Source organism: Barbatula barbatula (assembly GCF_947034865.1).
Source record: "Barbatula barbatula genome assembly, chromosome: 19".
In the NCBI taxonomy this organism is placed as follows: Eukaryota; Metazoa; Chordata; class Actinopteri; order Cypriniformes; family Nemacheilidae; genus Barbatula; species Barbatula barbatula.
The window spans coordinates 16,772,726-16,790,776 of record NC_136782.1 but is presented as its reverse complement, the minus strand read 5'-3'; the positions used below and the strand labels follow the sequence as shown (position 1 = coordinate 16,790,776).

Below are 18,051 nucleotides of genomic sequence, written 5' to 3'. Positions count from 1 at the left end.
GTCCACTTCATTTAGTTCACAGTTAAAAAGACAACCAGCACTCGTTGTAACTGTCAATCCACCGAGAAGCGAGGACAGTGAGGCTCCTTCCGCCAATGTAAGCTCTGGAAAAGTTTCTGCTTACTCTTTATTTGCCACGTACAACCATGACATCTTCAGATACACGATCAAGCACAAACCTACAATGTGAAGGACCATTACTGCTTCACGAGAACAGTTCCAATCTCAGTCCATGACGCCAAGACGTACCAGTGGAACACCAAAGAGCTTTAAAAACACCTTTAAAGTCACTTTTTTAACTCTGTGTATCTGCTTATGCTGGGCACCTTCATCTATAGCTGGCATTTATGCCTAAGATAGACGTCTGTGGAATGTAGCTGCGATGGTAGTAGGAAGATCTCGATGGGTCCATGTACATAACAGAACAGGTGAGGCTTTTGCGGTCCGGTTTGAGCTTTGGTGGCCTCTGCCAATGGCACCATAAAAGTTCCACCTGCTCTCTGAAGAAGCTGGTGGTAAGCGTGTACAGGATGGGATTTAAGGCACTGTTGATGGGGAGGATGAAGACCACAACCCATGACGTGATGGTCCCTGAGAGAGATAAAAGATAAGAGAAGACATTTTTTAATAAACAGTACATCTATATGCCTAGAAACAGCACGAAAAGACCTAAAGATAGATCATATTAAACGTAGAAGGCATCATTTCATACCAATCTACTGTAAACTCAAATCATGAACGCAGCTGGTTAAATATAGTCACTAAACCTTCAAGAAAGTCTGTCTATGATAATGTCTGATGATTTATAGCCTACATCACTTGTGACAGCCTCGTGATTTCTCCTATCTCTCTCTAAAAAAAGGCTATTTCTCTACACTGCCCACACAGTATATACACTAACCTGGTATCTCAACTTGTAGCAGCGACAGGATTTTGACCAGGAATATGGGAATCCAGCAGAGGGCATCAGAGAACACAATAAAGAAGAAACGCTGGGTCATGGCCACATCCCTGTGCAGCCGACCGTGCAGTTCCGCAGCATTGATGCCTGTCTTGTAGATGGAGTAAAACATACTGGAGTAGGAGATGACAATGATGAGGAAGGCCACCAGGTTAAGTCCTACACAGGTAAGGTATAAAAACAAAACTAATTGTAGAACAGCAGACAGAAATGTACATGTCTAAGGCTAAGCCAACTTGTTCTGCATGGGAGTCAACATACAGCTCCTAAATGCGCACAGATCCATCATTTAAAGTAATCCAAATTACTCCATTTGGTTTATAAAGGAAGAGTTCGGAAAAATTAGGTAACTACGTTTTTAAAATTGGTCAAAAATCATGTTTATTTTGTAATGTTTTTATTGTATTTTATGAGTTATTAGGGCTTATATCAAAACAAACCAACTGCAGTTAGATTGAAATGAATTGGAATGCACAGTAAAAAAAATATATTTGTAGTTATCTCATTTTGGAACCAAACTCTTCTAATGTTTTCTAACGCGAAACGATTTGTGAAAGGAAGTGAGAAATATTTATCAATAACTTTCACGTCCATGTTAACATAAAAAATCAGAGCGGTTACGTTACGTTCAAACATGGCGGCACGTCGATAACGCTAAACGCTGAAACGTTCTCGCGTGTCTCGCGACTCGTCGTCGTGTCGGATTTAAGATATTTATCACCTCAACCCGGAAATCTGTTAGTCATTGTTATATTAATGGTTTAATGTTACAGAATATTTTTATGTTAATCCTATCCTAAAATCCGAAGCATCAAATATGTGTTTTTGAAGCGTCGCATTGTTAGCTCGACATACTATTGGAATCTAAAAATGTTTTTGTTCAACTGAAGAAATTTATGACATGAGAGTGAATAAATGATTAGAGTAAATAAATGATTTTCACATTTGGGTCAACTATGTCTTCTTCAAAATGTCTGTTCCTTGCCAGTTCTTGTGAGGCTGACACAACATTGTTTTAAAATGCCTGTATACTGTTTATAATAAAAAAAATTCCATTGATATGTAAGCAAATGTTTACCATGCATCAAATTTTAGTTTTACAGGATTAGTCCCTGACTTCAATGTTTTGTTACGTTATCCTTACCAAGAAAAATGCCAGTGGAATATCCTTTAGCAATGGGCTTTTCCAGACGCTCTGAATGAAGGGGAAAACACACTCCATTGTGTCCGTAGTAATTTCCAAACATCTCTTCATTGAGCAGAGGCACTGCCGCTATGGAGATACCCAGGAGCCATATAGAGATCAGGACAGCGAACGTTTGACGCCTGCTCGGTCTCAAGTGGCTAAAAGGAAAAACAATGACCAGAAATTTCTCCACGGTCAAGTAAGTGAGCAACATGACGGAAACTTCAGAGGACAGCATAGCCAGGAAGCCAATGACGCGACACTCCAGGCTGTCCATCCAAAGCTGAGCGTTCTTGTTGTACTCGCCGCGAAACTTCACATCAAAGACCCCCACAAAGAACAGATAGACCCCCATCAGGCAATCCGCACCTGGGGACAAATGAAGCATTGTTTAAAGAGCATATCATTCGCTATTACCTTTCACTCTTTCAGCTTAATAAGTAAAGTGTTTTATTCCAAGGGAACAGCTAAAAGCACCAAATGTGTATACGTTAATGTCAAATGTACTTATTTGATCACACAAGCAAAATCTGTTAATAATTGAATAGCTTGCTTGGGGTATTTATGCACATGAATCTATAAAATGTAATTCCGACAAAACAAAACCACAAGTGGTAATAACATTGCAGGTCAAATTGGAAGCCGTTCCTACAGTACGTCAGTCAGGGTGTATTGATTCATGGCACCAGCCCAGTAACTCCAGCAAACGGGGGTCAACAACACCAAAGACATACTAGGAAGAGCTTGAATCGATTGCTGGAGGTGATTGTAATAGAGAGCGAATCCTGCGTATAGGGAATTGTGACAGGGCGATAGATTTTCTGTCCGATCATGACAGCCTTTCAAGCTTGATATCAGCCTTGAAACTGTCAGAAATGAAACACTTAATTTGCTTATAAGACACAGTCAGTTAGTGAGACTACGGAACACAGGTTTCAGACGATCCAAGTACGTCCAATGTTAACCGCTGTCTCACACACGTCAGATATAAATGACAGTAGAGTCCTGTAGTGAGACGACTGATCCAACCGTATTTGGAAATAAATGAAAATTTTGGGAGACATTTATAGCTTCCAAATGTAATATGCTTCTCCATGATAAAGAGGATATTAAGGTGCATTTGAGAGCTTGGTGCCCTAGAAAACGGTTTCCACAAGTACCAGCTGTCTCTGCCTTCGTCACATGGGTTTCATAATAGCTGTTATCCAAGTATAGCAGATACAGCCTTAGAAACACATGTTTGTCCCTTCTGCCATCATTAGTGTGGTTTGAGAAAGCTTTTATGTACAGCATGTTTCATAGGCTATACACAGGTGATGTCGCACAATTTTGAACAGTGACACTGTGTCTACACCGGACGCATCGGTGTTAATTTGTTCTAATTTAATGAAATGTGTATACATTTTATTACTTACAGCACAAAACTTGAATGCACAGAGCATGCAGGTTGTTTTCAGCCCGCAGGACCGTTCGCATCCCGATGACGAAGAGGTTCCCGAAACAGGTAATGAAAGCCATGACCCAGACAGAGACACGCAGGACAACGTTAGCTAGCAGATCTTCAAAAGACGAGAGCCCATCTGAGTTGGGTTTACACTTGCGCACGTGTGGGGCGTAAGAGCAGTACTGGAACTTCTTGAAATATCTGCAAACATTAATGATGAGATGAAATGAATATGTCATATTTTTTAAAAATGTCATTTAAATAGTGTTTTATATTAAATCAAGCTACGGCAGATTCATCACATGTATAATTTCTGACACTACGGTGCCAACAAATAGGGCAGAACAGGTAGTATTTTTATTTTGAGTGTACAACATATTCGGATGAGACTTATGTTATACTTTTTGTCTTTTAAGCAAATAGAAAAATAACATGTCATTTAAAAAATATATAAATAAGAAATATAAATAAAAGACAATGTAAGATAAATATGGAAATATCTGTTTACATGTAGGAAAGGTTAGCCATGGGCCGAAACATCCGCGTCTTGATGTTTGGTATCTCTACTCCCTCCAGGCCACTGTAAAAAAGCAGAGTTTTAGTATTGATTGACAATCTGCTCTCCAGTCTGAGACGTCCACCTTGCTGTTTAAATGAATCTTTATGGCTTATCACGCAAGGCTTTCCCTGTTTCAAGAACACATCTTTGAAAGCTATGTTTGTCATGTGATTATAGAATATAACACATCGCATTTTAGGATAAACAAATCTCCAGAGATTTAACTTACAGAGATTGAAGCTGAAGTAGATGGTCAAATTGACCTGGGTGAATGTGGTCCATTGGGTTTTGGGATAGATTCCTACGAACGAAAACACACTTTCAAAACAAGAGCTGCACTCATCGGAAAGTTTACAAAACTAAAGTAAAGAGACAGCTGCAGATATTAAGAGACCACTCCAAATTTTCATTTAATCAGCATTTATGGATTTTCCAAACTTTAGGGGTGACAAAGTCATCCAATAGAAATGTGAAAGACTGACAGCATAGCGAGACACATGAAAACTGTGATACAAATTGAGTTTATCAGAAAACAATTTTTGGGATCTTTTCCTAAATACGTGAAATATTGCTGCTGTAATGCTTGTTTACAGTTTTCTGTTATTTCGACCTGTTTTCATTTTCTGTAAATCAATTCAAATCTTTTTTTATTTGGGAGAAATATTGTATGTAGTTCACAGAATTAAACAAAAATGATCATTTTATCTAAACACGTATCTATAAATAGAAAATTCAGAAACTGTTTTTGAATTTTGAAATGGTCTTTTAATATATATTGTATACCTTCAAAAGATGTGTGCAAACTCTACATACAGCACTGAATCCTTAAGAAATAGTTCACCAAAAAAAGAAAAACCTGTAATTTATTTAATCTGTCTCTAGTCACTATCCGGTTTCATTGTATGGAACAGTTTAGCAGCTTTGAATTCTGCTTTTATTTTGATTTAGTTTTAAAACGACATGAATTTTGGGTGCGCTATCCCTTTAAAATACACACTCACGATCCATTTTTCACTTCTTAATCCCCAATTATTTTTCACTTGGCAACCCATACTCACAGAATTTGCAATGAAGACAAATCCCTGAATATACTGACTGGCAGTGCCTGTAGTTGGTTTATGGACAAATCCCTGTAAAACAATAAAGACATGTCACATGCTAAAATCCCACTTTATGTCTACTCAATAATCCTCTTCAAGCATTGACTGCAATGTGCCACAGTCACTCACAGGTCTCCCAGCATACGCAGGGTATGAAAAGTGTTCTCTGGCAAAGTCTTGATAAGATTATCTCTCAGTGACCTAAAGAACAGAGACAGAAGATCCTACATATCATCTACGGGAGCTATGATGGGGATTTGTAATATACAACACTGTGATTCCACTTAATGATAATAATAATAAACTCTCTTGTGTCACTATCTGCTCAAAATATCATGACACTCAATATGTTTTGTCTAACAAAGTTAGAGAAGCATACGGCATACATGACATCAGGTATAATGTTAAAGAATAACAGAATGTTATTTTGTGGGTGCTGCACATACATAAACACAGTAGCTTCTTTTATAGTGTTCTCTCCAGCTCTAAAAGAACGCTGTGTTTTGTTTTGTACAGTAATACTCACAGCACGGTTAGATGTTCACAAGTGAGAAAGGTTGACATGCCCACAGTCTTTATGCGGTTGCCCTCAATGTCCCTGTGATTAGAATTATATAGATAAATGTAAGAAGGAAATTCATAATGCACCAAACACGTTGATCAAATAAAAGATATAAAAAAGTAATATGCCAGCTAAAGGCTTATGGGATTTACTTGAAAGCAGATAAACGCATGGACTGATAAGGAAAATCCTCATCTTCCTTTTGTGCTTGGCTGTCAGTGACAAACCTCATGGCCGAGGAGAGAACAATTTTTTATGAGTACACACTGTTCCTGTGCTACAAGGAGATGATAGCAAGAAGGATGAGCCCCAAGTATCATTTCGACAGCGTTTAAACCAGGCTGGGGTGTTACCGTGGAAAAACTCTAAAAATGTACACTGTGTGCTACAGGTTTTTGACTTTTTTTTGGAAGTGAATATGCTCTCCTGACTCTCCTTACTTTTACATGCGATTCGTGAAATGGTTGTTTTTTATTTTGTTTACAAAAAGGTTTTCTTCTAAATCTAGTTAGCATTTAAATGATATAGAAACGGGAGTATCTGGGCTTTCTCGGACACGGTGCTTCGACTTTAATTTTATGTTACAATGTCAAGCTTTTACAATAGCCTTCAAATATTACTACAAAAGAAAAACGGTGTTGAAACTTCATGGTAAACAAGGAAACAGCTAAACAGAGCTATGGAGGAAAACATTTAATCATTTTGATATTTTAGAGCCCATAGTTCCCAACAGCACTACGGTTTCTAAACAGTAGTCTTACACTAGCAGTCTATTCCGTTTGGATTGTCATGCATCCTTTTGCGTCAACATGCAACTCATGCAACATGTGTCTTGACAACTGCCGTAAGTCATTGCCAGTCTCAAGTAAATGAATATCTTTCTTCCAATGAAGGGTCAACTGCTGGGGTAGATTTTGTTGTAATTTATATTATAAAAATGTAAAAGAGAAGCGGATACTTACAGCCAGCTGAGGAATGGCATGTGGGTGCAGAGTCTGGCAGAAGGCAGCTGTTCCATAGAAGTGTTCACCATTGATCTGGACAGAGCATTAGATGAAGAGAACCGGAAAGAGCATTTTAAGTGCTAGTTAGGAAGAATGACACGCTCTGCATACAAATAACAAAATGAATTTAAATCAAAGCAAGAAAGATAAATGTAACTCTTTAAAGATAAATAAACAATGACACTTACAGAAAAAACAGAGAATTCAGGCCGGGAAATGTGTTTACTGTAATTGTTGTGATAGGGTTGTCATCCAAAATTCTGTATGAGATGAAACGAAAAACTTCAAAACCTGTATGCCACCAGCTAAAATAATGTTTTGTTTACCTTGACAATGAATAGCTTTAATACGGATAAGATGCTGCCCTGCTAGCTGTTTTTAATTCAGTTTTCAAAACATTTTAAAAAATCATTAAAAGTTTTCATTTTGTTATGTCTAAGTCATAAGAATTGTTTTATGTATGCAGGGATGTGTTTCCAGTACAATTACGTAATCTATACTAAAAAAAGACATAAAGATTTAATACAGCCTAAATCGGTTTGGATAAAAGTCTGCCAAATGCATTAAAGTTCCAACCACTTTGCGAAGTTTGCTATGGGTTTATCTGTGGTTTTGGATGATTCATGTCGCTGATTTATCGGTGCTGGTTGTCCTAACCTACAGTAGTTAACACTTGGCCACTACTGCTATCTCAGCCAAATTATTATTCTAATATGGATTTTATGACTCATATAAACACTTAAATCCTTTTGTCCTTGAATCCGGGCAGTTTTAAGAGCTTTTTTTATGTGTAGACATTAGTTTATGGTTTTACTCACAGCCACTTGAGTTTATGAAGATCACGGAACACGCCAGGAGGAAGCAAAGAGATGCAGTTCTGGCTCAGTGACCTGCAACACAAGACAGGAGTCTACAATTTAAAAGCAGTTATGTTAAAACAACACTTTTTGTGTTCAGTTAAGGACAGATTCATATATATGTGTTATTTATTGGGACAACACGTTTTGTATTGCAACTTGTCTAAAAATGTAAGCTTCACTTTTTTACACAAATAAAAAATATTTGGACATTTTAAAGCTGTAAAATCAATGAAATATAAAGTTTAAATTGATTAAGTGCAAATAAAACATTTATAATCTGAATAACTCGAATATTTCTATTAGAATTCACCCAAAATTTGATCTTTTCCGAGTACTTTTTGTATAAAAAACAGAATGCATTTCATTTGCAAAAACTGAAACCTCAGCTTTTAAAGAATCGTGTTTGTGCATTCAAAGTAATATGAATAAATCTGCATTTGGGTAGATTTGATTAAGTAAAAATTGTGAAACACAATAAAAACATGATAACATAAAAACAAGATTTTTGAAAGAATCTTTTTGCATATAACTGTGTATAGTATGTTTAGTTGCCCAGATCTATTACGAAAATACGTTTGGTGGACATATTTAACACAATATGTGTTCGTCAACAGCTTATTGGTTGTTTCAGGCACTTACAGTTTCTGCAGTCTGAATAACCCAGTAAACGCCTCAGGATAAACAGTGCCAATGCAATTCTCCTGGAGAAATCTAGAGAAGAAAATACAACAGGTGGTTGGGTTAAACATGTATACAGTGGGGTTGAGTGACAGCTAACCTGTTAAAAAGGGGGATTTTACTGCTGTATTTATTAATAACAAACCTGAAACAAAGTGTAGTTATAAAGCGACTCAGCTTTATTTAAACCATGCATGTTTAATCTATTAAAGGTTTTAAAGACAGTGATGTTACACTTTATTCATACAATATATGCATCTTGTTGAGCAGAGGTTACAACCGAATCACATTTTATCTTAGATAACCACTTACCACTTAGTTTGATATTATGCATTTATGGACTATTGTGAGTCAAAATGACATATATGTTAATGTGATATCAGTGAGCAATTCCATGCACCAGCATCTTTTTAAGAATAAACAACTAAACGCTTTTAACGCTTGTCACCAGCATTTTCATGCCTGTCCACATCAGTTTTAAGCCTAACGCCCATCTGCTGGTTCTTTTAATATAGGGTCATTATTCACAAGATAGCAACAAAGAGAATCCAAGGTTTAATAGCATGCTGTAAAGGAACCTGCCAACATTGAGATTAACAAGCGGCAGAAAGCAGGATTTACTGTAACCGAATGCGCCCATGGCCTCATAATAAAAAAAACCCAGATGCAGCAGAAATGTGATCATGAGCGTCTATCAACAGACTTCATTCTCAGTTTTTTAGTATCGGCTTATAGAACTACTCGGTTTTTGTGTGTGTGTCACATCACTTGTGGAACAAACTTAGTTTCATTAAACAAGATTCTGTTTGTTGATTTGCACGGCTCATTAAAGTCAATGTAAGACAAAGATTAACAGTCTACCTTAGCAAGGTCTTACAAAATCAATGACTGTAGACCTTGTTTGCAGCGCTAACATCGCTTTGATACCTTTCAGCACAAGTTTATATTATACTGAACACAACAGGGCTCAAACAGAAATATGTATTAATACTCACAGTCTCTGTAGATGGATGTATTTGATGAAAGCCTCATCAGGTATTACGCGAATCTCATTGCTCTTCAGGGACCTGTCCAAAAGCAACACAAACAAATGTCTTAAAACCTTGTTTACTTTGTTAAATATTATATTTCATAAAGACCTTTGCTCTTAGTTAAATGTAATTTTTTTTATGAGAAGCAAACATTTTTAGACCAAAACCCACATAGACATGTTTCTCAAGATCAACCAAAATGATGAAAACAACAACAAAACAACAAATACACATTAAGTCTCTTTTAATTGGGTATAGGCATACCACTTTCCAAAATGTAAACACTGGTTCAGAAGCACTTTCGGTTTCAGTTTTCATGTATTTATGATTATTTTATCTTACATATACGGTATAATACAATCCTAAAGATATTAGTTTAACATTTAGATTTGGCCATAAATGTTCTGTTGGTTGTCTTTTATAAAAGATTTTGTGAAAAACTGAAACAGGAAGTTCTTCTGGACCAGCTTTCGACCAGCGTAGTTTACGTCTTCCGAAAAGGTCTGTAGTTTTTACATTCCTTGTCATTGCATGAATGAAATATACAATTCAGAAATACTTTACGGTAAGATATCAAAACCAACGTCATTGCTACTTAGTTATCAATTGGACTACGCTCCGTTTTGCGTTTTTCGTTACAACAGCCACGTGAACCATCAATTCCACTGTGAGACCCAAAAGTGTTACCCGACCCACAGTCTATTTACTTCCTTTTACATCCTTTTACTTGCTATTAAACTTGTAAGTTTTCTGTAAGCAGGCCAGGTCTATTATACCAACATCAGCCGTAGCAAAGTATGGCTCTAATTCATTATGCATGCTGACAATAAAGGTTTGAATGAAGGTTGCGTACAGGGAGGTAACGTTTGATGACACCTGCGGAATGGACTTCAAGCTGACATGCACGCAGTGAACCTCTGTATTAATGCACTGGCAGCGATGAGGGAACTTCTCCACATCTAAAAGACAAGACAGAAAAGACACACACAACATTACAGTAGACATCATGCAAGATCTTTGCAAAGTCATTCCAGCCTTAAAAACACTATGTTCATGAGATAAAGTGTATTTTTACGGCAGTCTGTTGCAAGTTCTTGCGGATAAACCCGTTCAAATGTCCGGTCAAAGAGGTCTGCCCAACCACTGTTGTCCCCTTCAGAGAGATGGCCGAAGATTCAACGGTCGATCAAGAAGAGGTCAAGTTGAACACACACACAAAAACAGACACAAACACTGTTAATAAAAGGTTTGTGGTGATTATACGTATACTTTTTTACCAATATTTAGATTATTTATTTATCTACCCCAACAGGGCATTTTAAGTTAATATACAACTATATAAGTAAATATGTGTTTGTTTAAAGTATGTGTAAGTGTTTGTTGAGTATGAAACAGCTCTAACCACAGTTGTCCTCATCAGCTCCATTAGGACAGTCATTTTGGCCGTTGCAGTGAAGAACCTGTGGCAGACAAATGCTCACATTCCCACATGGAAAGTGTCCCAGCGGACATTCTTCAACAGGCCTGCTGTCCAGCCCAGCTGCTAATACGACACACAAGAACATGCCTTCCTTTTTAAGGCTTTTAAATTATGGTCATGTTATATATGATAAAAATAGTAATCTTTGTTTTTTGTGTTTATAATAGACACATTAATAAAGTGCCATTCCACGTTTCAGAACTGAACAAGAACAAGGATATTCACATTTTAAATGCTTGGCTTATTAGATAATATTCATTCTAGATAATCTACCGAATAGTTCTAAATGCCTAGAGGAAAAGAACAAATGTGCAGACTATGACTAAATGAATCCAGTTCCTTTGAGTGTTACATTATAACACTATTACTTCTTTATACAATATGTGCAGATGCCACATGCTTCAAAGACTAGAACAGCTTGAATTTTATCAGCAATGAATTCCAATCAGTGCAAATGTGCAATGCAAATCTACTGTTTGACAGTTATTAGGTGCATCTAAAAAAGAGAGAAGAACATAAGAAAATAAGCAGAACACAGATATGTATTACACCTTTAAAGTCCCAGTGAAATTAAAAATTACAATGCCCATTTTTTCATTAAATATTGCAGCGCTTATTGTAAATAGTTTATCAATGTGCGTCATTCTCTTTTTAAAATCCATGTGCCCTCGTGATCTTTAGTTAAAATCTGAATATGCACTTCCTCCCTGTAATGAAATTACGCATGTTTGATGTCTATGATCCATTTACTCCTCCCCTTCAACTGTCAGTCTGCTGCCTGTTCCATTTCAAAATGCAACGGCTGTTTTTATACATCCAATCAAATCACAGAGAAAGACGAAAGCCATGCCCACGATTCATCATAATAGAAATTCCAATTCTCTCGGAAATGGGTTTTGCTAGAAGGGATACAGCTTCCTCCAATGGACATGCGCACTTCAGTACCGCGTAATTTGGGTCACGTTGAAAACAGTTGATTCATATTATTTTATTATTTTAAGGTTAGGTTTAGGGTAGGTGTTGGCGTTAGCGTTAGCTAATGTAATTTATAGAAATGATATGGCCAGGTTTTGCACCACTTCCAGCAGTGGCTGTATCCCTTCTGGCAACAACCTCGGAAATGGGTTAAAATTATCACAACTTCCGGTTCATGGGGAATTAAAAAGGTTAAAAAAATGTCTAATAGTTTAGGTGCAGGAACAAAGAGCTCACTTACTGTATATCTAGACTTTAATGTCTCTGGATATGGGAATCCTAAAATCATTACACCGTTCATACTTTTAACTTACTAATGACATTTTGGGAGCACATAATCCCTTACTAAAATTAACAATAGTTTAACTCTACCCATTTTTTTTAGATTGTAGCAAAACCATTTTAACCACAAATTTACTACAAATGGTTATCAATCTGACACAAAACACAGTTACTTTCACCAATAGAACTAGTTAACCCGATTTAAGAAATATATAAAAAGCCCTTGACTCGTGCATCATCACCCAAATCATTTTGACATCATGTTTGTTTCTTAAGAGCGTATCGAGCTAAACCCAGTTCACAGCATTGAGTAAAACTTATTACTAAAAATGATGTTAAAAAGTATTTTTAACATACATAGTGAAGTCTCAATTACAGCCCTTTTCACTGCCTGCGTTTGTTCCAATGAGTTACATACAAATAAGGTTCAGATTGAAAGACATTTGAACATTTTGTCTTTATCACGTACAAAACTTGGTGTCTATGCTGCAGACAAAACAAATACAAAAAATACCAAAGACAAAGTTTAACTAGTAACATTTATAACGGTCTCACCATAATTTCACCAAAGTTTATATTTGTGGTAAAACCATGGTACTTCAAATCAATCATGCCAAAAACATGGTCAATTTATTTTGTTCAACTTTTAAATCAATAACTAACAGTAAAACATACCAGGGTAACACTGTACAGCATTTGTTAACATTAGTAAACGTATTAACTATCATGAACTGTCAATAAGCAATATAGTTTTTCAGCAAATGTTCATCACTGTTAGTGTTAGTTCATGCCAATGCAGTCATTCATGTTAGTTAACTAGTATTAACACAACTTTTGTAAATGTCAAATTTAACATAATTTGTAAGATTCTGTACATTATTCAACCTTAAATCAAAATTGCTCATTGATTCACAATGTTTTATTTCAATCTAAAACAACCCAGCACTGGGCTTAAAGTCTTACCTTTGATCGTTGATATCGATAAAGCTGAAAATATCCATATCGGAATGAAATCCAATGAAAAAACAGATGTATCAGATCTCATTGTAGCTCCGAGGAAGTGTGTATATACATTTAGGTGTCCGACTACATTTCATTCAAACACTTTGGTAAACAAATGCTTTGTCTCGACAGTGTCCATCAAACGCGAACGCGCGAGCACAAGCGCAGTAAGGCTTACGGACGGGATTACAGGTGGCGATCTGTCATCTCTTAAAGGAAGAGCGCGCGCGAGAGAGATGTGATACGTTCAGCGCTACATCTCGTTGCCATGGAATCGGCTCATCCTCATTTGTAAATTTGTTTTATACCTTTACTGTGTGTTCCCCAAAGAACTTAAATGAACATTCTCTTTTAGACAGACATTCTCATACTATTATTATAAGGTTATTAATAATAATACCAGTTATTTCTTATAATAAACAATTATTCATTACAGCACATGAGAGACTGACTGTAAAGGAGTTCGATTTGTAGGTTTGAAGTCCACATGCACTGATAAAATGCACTGTATGTTAATTTGGCTAAAAGGATACGTGAAAGTAAGGAGAGTTATGGATAAACAGTTAGTAAAAAAGCTAAATCATAAAAAAGTTTTTGCTTCATTTTGGGTCAGACCAAAACTCTTCTACATTACAGGCTTTAAGACGGAAAATGCTTTTTTCACAGCTTCCAGTGGTGGCAACACACAAAGGCATTGTCAATGACAGCAGCACAGATCACATCCTCTTCATCCGCCTCCTTTTTTATTGCTTGGTTCCAAAGGAACTGAACTTCTTGTTATAAACATGATGTTCCAACTGGTTTGTGAACAACTAGTGTGTAAACATAGATATGCATTACCGTTTTAACAGAGTCTAACCATCCATCATTAATGAGAATGGTAGCTGTGGCGGAGCGAAAAGGACAGGTGGATTTGTGACACATGCATAAACACAAAAGCTACACACTTGAAACATCTTAATGCGTGTGCAGACACCTATAGAGGAAAGGCTGCTACCTTATCCTTGAAATGTCTAGACAGTATTCAGTCAGAGAACATTCCATTTACATTTATGCAAACTTGCGTTTAAGGTATAATATTATTAGTAGGTGTATTCCGTCATTAACTTCATGTTTTATCTTTAAAGAGACTAAGACTACCCACCACCACCTGTTTATACAGAGATCTGAAAGAATATGAATGAGACATAAAAGAAAATGATTTATTAAAGATTAATTTTAAGATATAAGACCTATTGACCTCACTCTATGCGTGTACTATTCCAGATTTAGATGGGTTTGTAAAAGTAACGCAAACAGTAATAAATACATTCAGATTACATTGCCAGATATTTTCCTCTGGAGCGTGTAGATTAGACAAACCGCTGAGCAGAAAAGCTGATCGAGACAGTATACTTAATCTTAAAATGTTTTATTAATCAGAAACAAAACTTAAAAATGAATGATTCATTTGAATTAGGTCAATCGTGAGGTAAAGTTCTTAAATCAAGTCTCCATTAAGATTTAGTTTAGCAACAATGATGAGAACATTTATCGTTGCAAATATTGTGGACAATTACAATCACCATCTCTTAATGGCCCAAAAACTCCCAAGTAAACAGAAAAGTATGTGTATAGAAAAACAGTAACTCATTTTGTGAAAATATACTTTTGTCATATGATCAGTGCTAATAAACAATGCATGCAGCCATTTACTGTCGCATCTTCTCTCAAAGGTTTTAAAGTTCACAAAGAGATGAAATCTTCAATAGAGGTACGTGTATAACCACTTTATAAATCATATGAAGAGTTTGCTTGGAAGTGATATAACTCTGGTTTTATTTTATTATGTTATCGTGTTTTTATTGTGTTAGTGAGCTGTATTTTTTTGTTATTATGGCTTAAACCAAAACATACCAACTGCAGTTTGATTGATATTAATTGGAATGCATCTCATTTTGGAAGCAAACTCTTCATATTTTCTTTAATATTTGTCAAATGCAAACTAGTCTGGTGTTTTTAAGTGAAACAGTGTGAGTGTAGGTGTGTGTGTGTGTGTGTGTGTGTGTGGGCAGTTATCTATAACTCTGGGAAAATTTCTTTTTGAGCTCTCAAATCACATGCATCACAGTGGACCTAAAACAAGAGAGAGTGGAAATGCTCTTTAGTGGAAATGCATTTGATTCTGTGTTGAAATCAGGACTCTGCAAGTGATGATTTAAGGCAACAGGAAATAGTGTTTCGTATTTAACACACAAATCACATCCTTTAAAAAACAAAAGTGTTCAAAAATAAGCCTACATATAACCTTAGACAGGTTGTGATAATTGGAATATAAATATTTCAGACATAAATGTCCAACATCTAAGACATGCGACCAAAACACAGTAAAGAAAACATTGATTCAGCCCATTCCGTTCATCTTTGTGCAAGATTTACTATTTAGAAAATTAAATGACATGTTACTATTCACACATACACACACACATCCACAGACACTATAATTCCTCCTTTTGTAGTACATCTGAGTGTTTTTCGTCCTTCAACCACTTGTTGAAGACTGCAATGGGGTCAATGTTCCAGTGTTTGTGGAAGGAAACAGGGGTCTGGTGGGCCAAAAAATCCCTCGCATAATCTTCTGGACGGGCCTGAGATTGAATATGAAAATAAACACAGAGATCTGATGAACACTGCTAGACAAAACAAGTTTCGTAACCCTCTTATTTTTGTACATAAAAAACAGAACACTCCACAAACACTTGTGAAGTCACGTGACCTTACAGAAATTTCAAATACTTAGAAAGCACTATTGAAAGTAGTTGTACTTTTAAAATAAATGACAAAAGGTTAAAGCACTGCTGTTATTTATCAACATACAGAAAACCTGCATGACAACTGAGAACACAAGCACTCCAGGAAAAATTACTTGGAATTAAAATGTTTTATATATCAGCAGTGCACCACATTTTACAGGACAGTGAGGAAAATTAGTTTGGACGTGAAAAAATTCTAAGCAGTTATTTATTTTTCTAGAAATAAATTAAAATGAACATGTCTGGACAGCTTTCCATTAGCAAAGATGTTCATTTTCTATTATTAGTGGTCGCTTGAAGAAAGCATACACAGAAATCTAAACCGCACTAAAATGACCAACTTGCAAAATTGTATTCACTGTAAAATAAAAAAATGCTGCCCAAACCCCAGGTCAATCGTTAAAGAGATCACACGAAGCTGTGGTTTGAAATCGGAGATGAAACCCCGAATGAATTCAAACAGGGCTGTCGGACCTTATCGGAGTCATCTAGCACAATGAAAAATTCAGAGTGACAAGACTACAAATGGTTCAGGTGGCTGGATGCCTGCCGTGCCGCCTACACTTTTTGTCTCATTTGATTACCGGTCAAAGCGATGCGGGATGTCTCTGTGCACCGGCAGTAAGATAAAGAGGAGAGGTTCATGACATACTGAAGGGTGTTTATGTATGTGTGGTTGTGTGCGTTCTTTCTACTTTTAGGAACAAAAATACAAGAAAATGGTCTCCAGAAGTACCCAGTTTTCCAAATTCTACTGTGTGCATGTTTACCTGATGAAAGAGGGGACTGTGTGTAACAGGGACTCGGAGAGCGTTGAGGCACATGCCCAAAACCATGTCGTCAGGGGCGTCGTTGCTGTAACACTTACAACCGCTGGCTAACAACCGGATCACAGCTTCACGACTGAACACGATCCTGTATGACAACCAACATGTTTCAACTTCAGTGCATATAAAATATTGAACGACTAATATGTATATGCAATAATTGATATGAAACATTGATTTGTCTTTGTTTTTAAATGTGAATACCACATGGGCAACAAGCACCACGTTTACTTGCGGGAAGTACATTGGCAAATTGCAAAGCACTTGGGTAATTACCTTTTGGGGGCCAATTGAAGTGTTCAATTTCCAATTGTGAATTTTAAGATTGCTCTTCAATGTCAGACCTTGCATTTAAACAGATTTGTCAAACTGCCTACAGCTTACCTAAATTGCACCTTTAAATACTGAATGAGCACACTCACCCCCCGCCACCAGTGATGTAACTGTATCCTCCCTGGCCCAATCCATAACCATAGCGCTCTCCCAGACATACCGGCTCACTGGAGTCATAACAGCTCAGCAAGGCCTGCAGTCTGGGCAAGCTGTGAGAACCAAACACATCATGCCACCCACTAATGTGAAAGCGCTTAAAACAACAATGACTGGTTGTAAGCACGTGCGGTTCTCCACCAATTACATTTATGTTGCCTGCATGTAGTCTTACCTTATAAGAGTATCGTCATCCACAATTAACAGCCAATCAGTCTTTGGCGCGGCACTGCTTAGATATCTCCTCAAGATGGCGAATGTCTTTCCACAGTGACCTGCATGCAGATGTAGGTAAAGTACTTAAAGGTCCAATGTGTCATTTTTTGGAAGATCTTTTGACAGAAATGCAATATAATATACATAACTATGTGTTCAGAGGTGTATTAAGACCTTACATAATGAAGAGTTATGTTTCGTCAATATGACAACATCTTTGCACTTCACGGGAAGGGGTTGAGTGAGCCGTTGGTTGCACTTCTCAACCTCAACACTAGAAACCGCAAAATTTGATACACTGAAACTTTGTATTGGATACAACAGATTATGCTTTATTCATACAATAAAAGTGAATAGTGACCAAAAAACCTTTTTTCATGTATTGAAGTCTACAAAAAGACAACAAATATATCAAACCAAGAGACAAGGATCATTTTTCAGTATACCGTCCCTTTAATTAGCTTTGAAAATCTAAAGGTTTGAGCAAATAGTTAGAGCACACTTTCAGAATTCCAAAACATCTCTAGTAAGATCTCCATCGAGTTGTAGACATTCAGATATTCGGTTTCTACTATCTCGTGGTTTTTAATACCCTGAGGCGGG

General features: G+C 36.7%; 2 protein-coding genes across 2 annotated transcripts in view; both read right to left on the bottom strand.

Annotated features, from left to right (window-relative positions):
• Positions 1-328: 328 nt before the first annotated feature.
• Positions 329-10,950, bottom strand: rxfp2b (relaxin family peptide receptor 2b; the record flags this gene model as incomplete). The annotated part of the gene is made up of 17 exons (XM_079480668.1): positions 329-591; positions 902-1,120; positions 2,106-2,516; positions 3,563-3,792; positions 4,100-4,171; positions 4,380-4,451; positions 5,209-5,280; positions 5,380-5,451; positions 5,777-5,848; positions 6,775-6,849; positions 7,005-7,076; positions 7,635-7,706; positions 8,316-8,387; positions 9,350-9,421; positions 10,239-10,344; positions 10,461-10,538; positions 10,788-10,950. The coding sequence occupies 17 exons, from the start codon at positions 10,948-10,950 to the stop codon at positions 329-331; spliced, it is 2,193 nt and encodes a 730-aa protein (XP_079336794.1).
• Positions 10,951-14,313: 3,363 nt separating this feature from the next.
• The window catches only part of b3glcta (beta 3-glucosyltransferase a), a 51,879-nt gene continuing 48,141 nt past the window's right edge, over positions 14,314-18,051 (bottom strand). Inside the window, exons 12-15 of the mRNA XM_079481878.1 lie at positions 17,408-17,507; positions 17,166-17,285; positions 16,687-16,831; positions 14,314-15,751 (exon numbers count right to left, since the gene is read on the bottom strand). Of these exons, the coding sequence (XP_079338004.1) occupies positions 15,602-15,751; positions 16,687-16,831; positions 17,166-17,285; positions 17,408-17,507 (515 nt within the window). The 3' untranslated portion in view covers positions 14,314-15,601. The remainder of the gene's footprint in view (positions 15,752-16,686; positions 16,832-17,165; positions 17,286-17,407; positions 17,508-18,051) is intronic.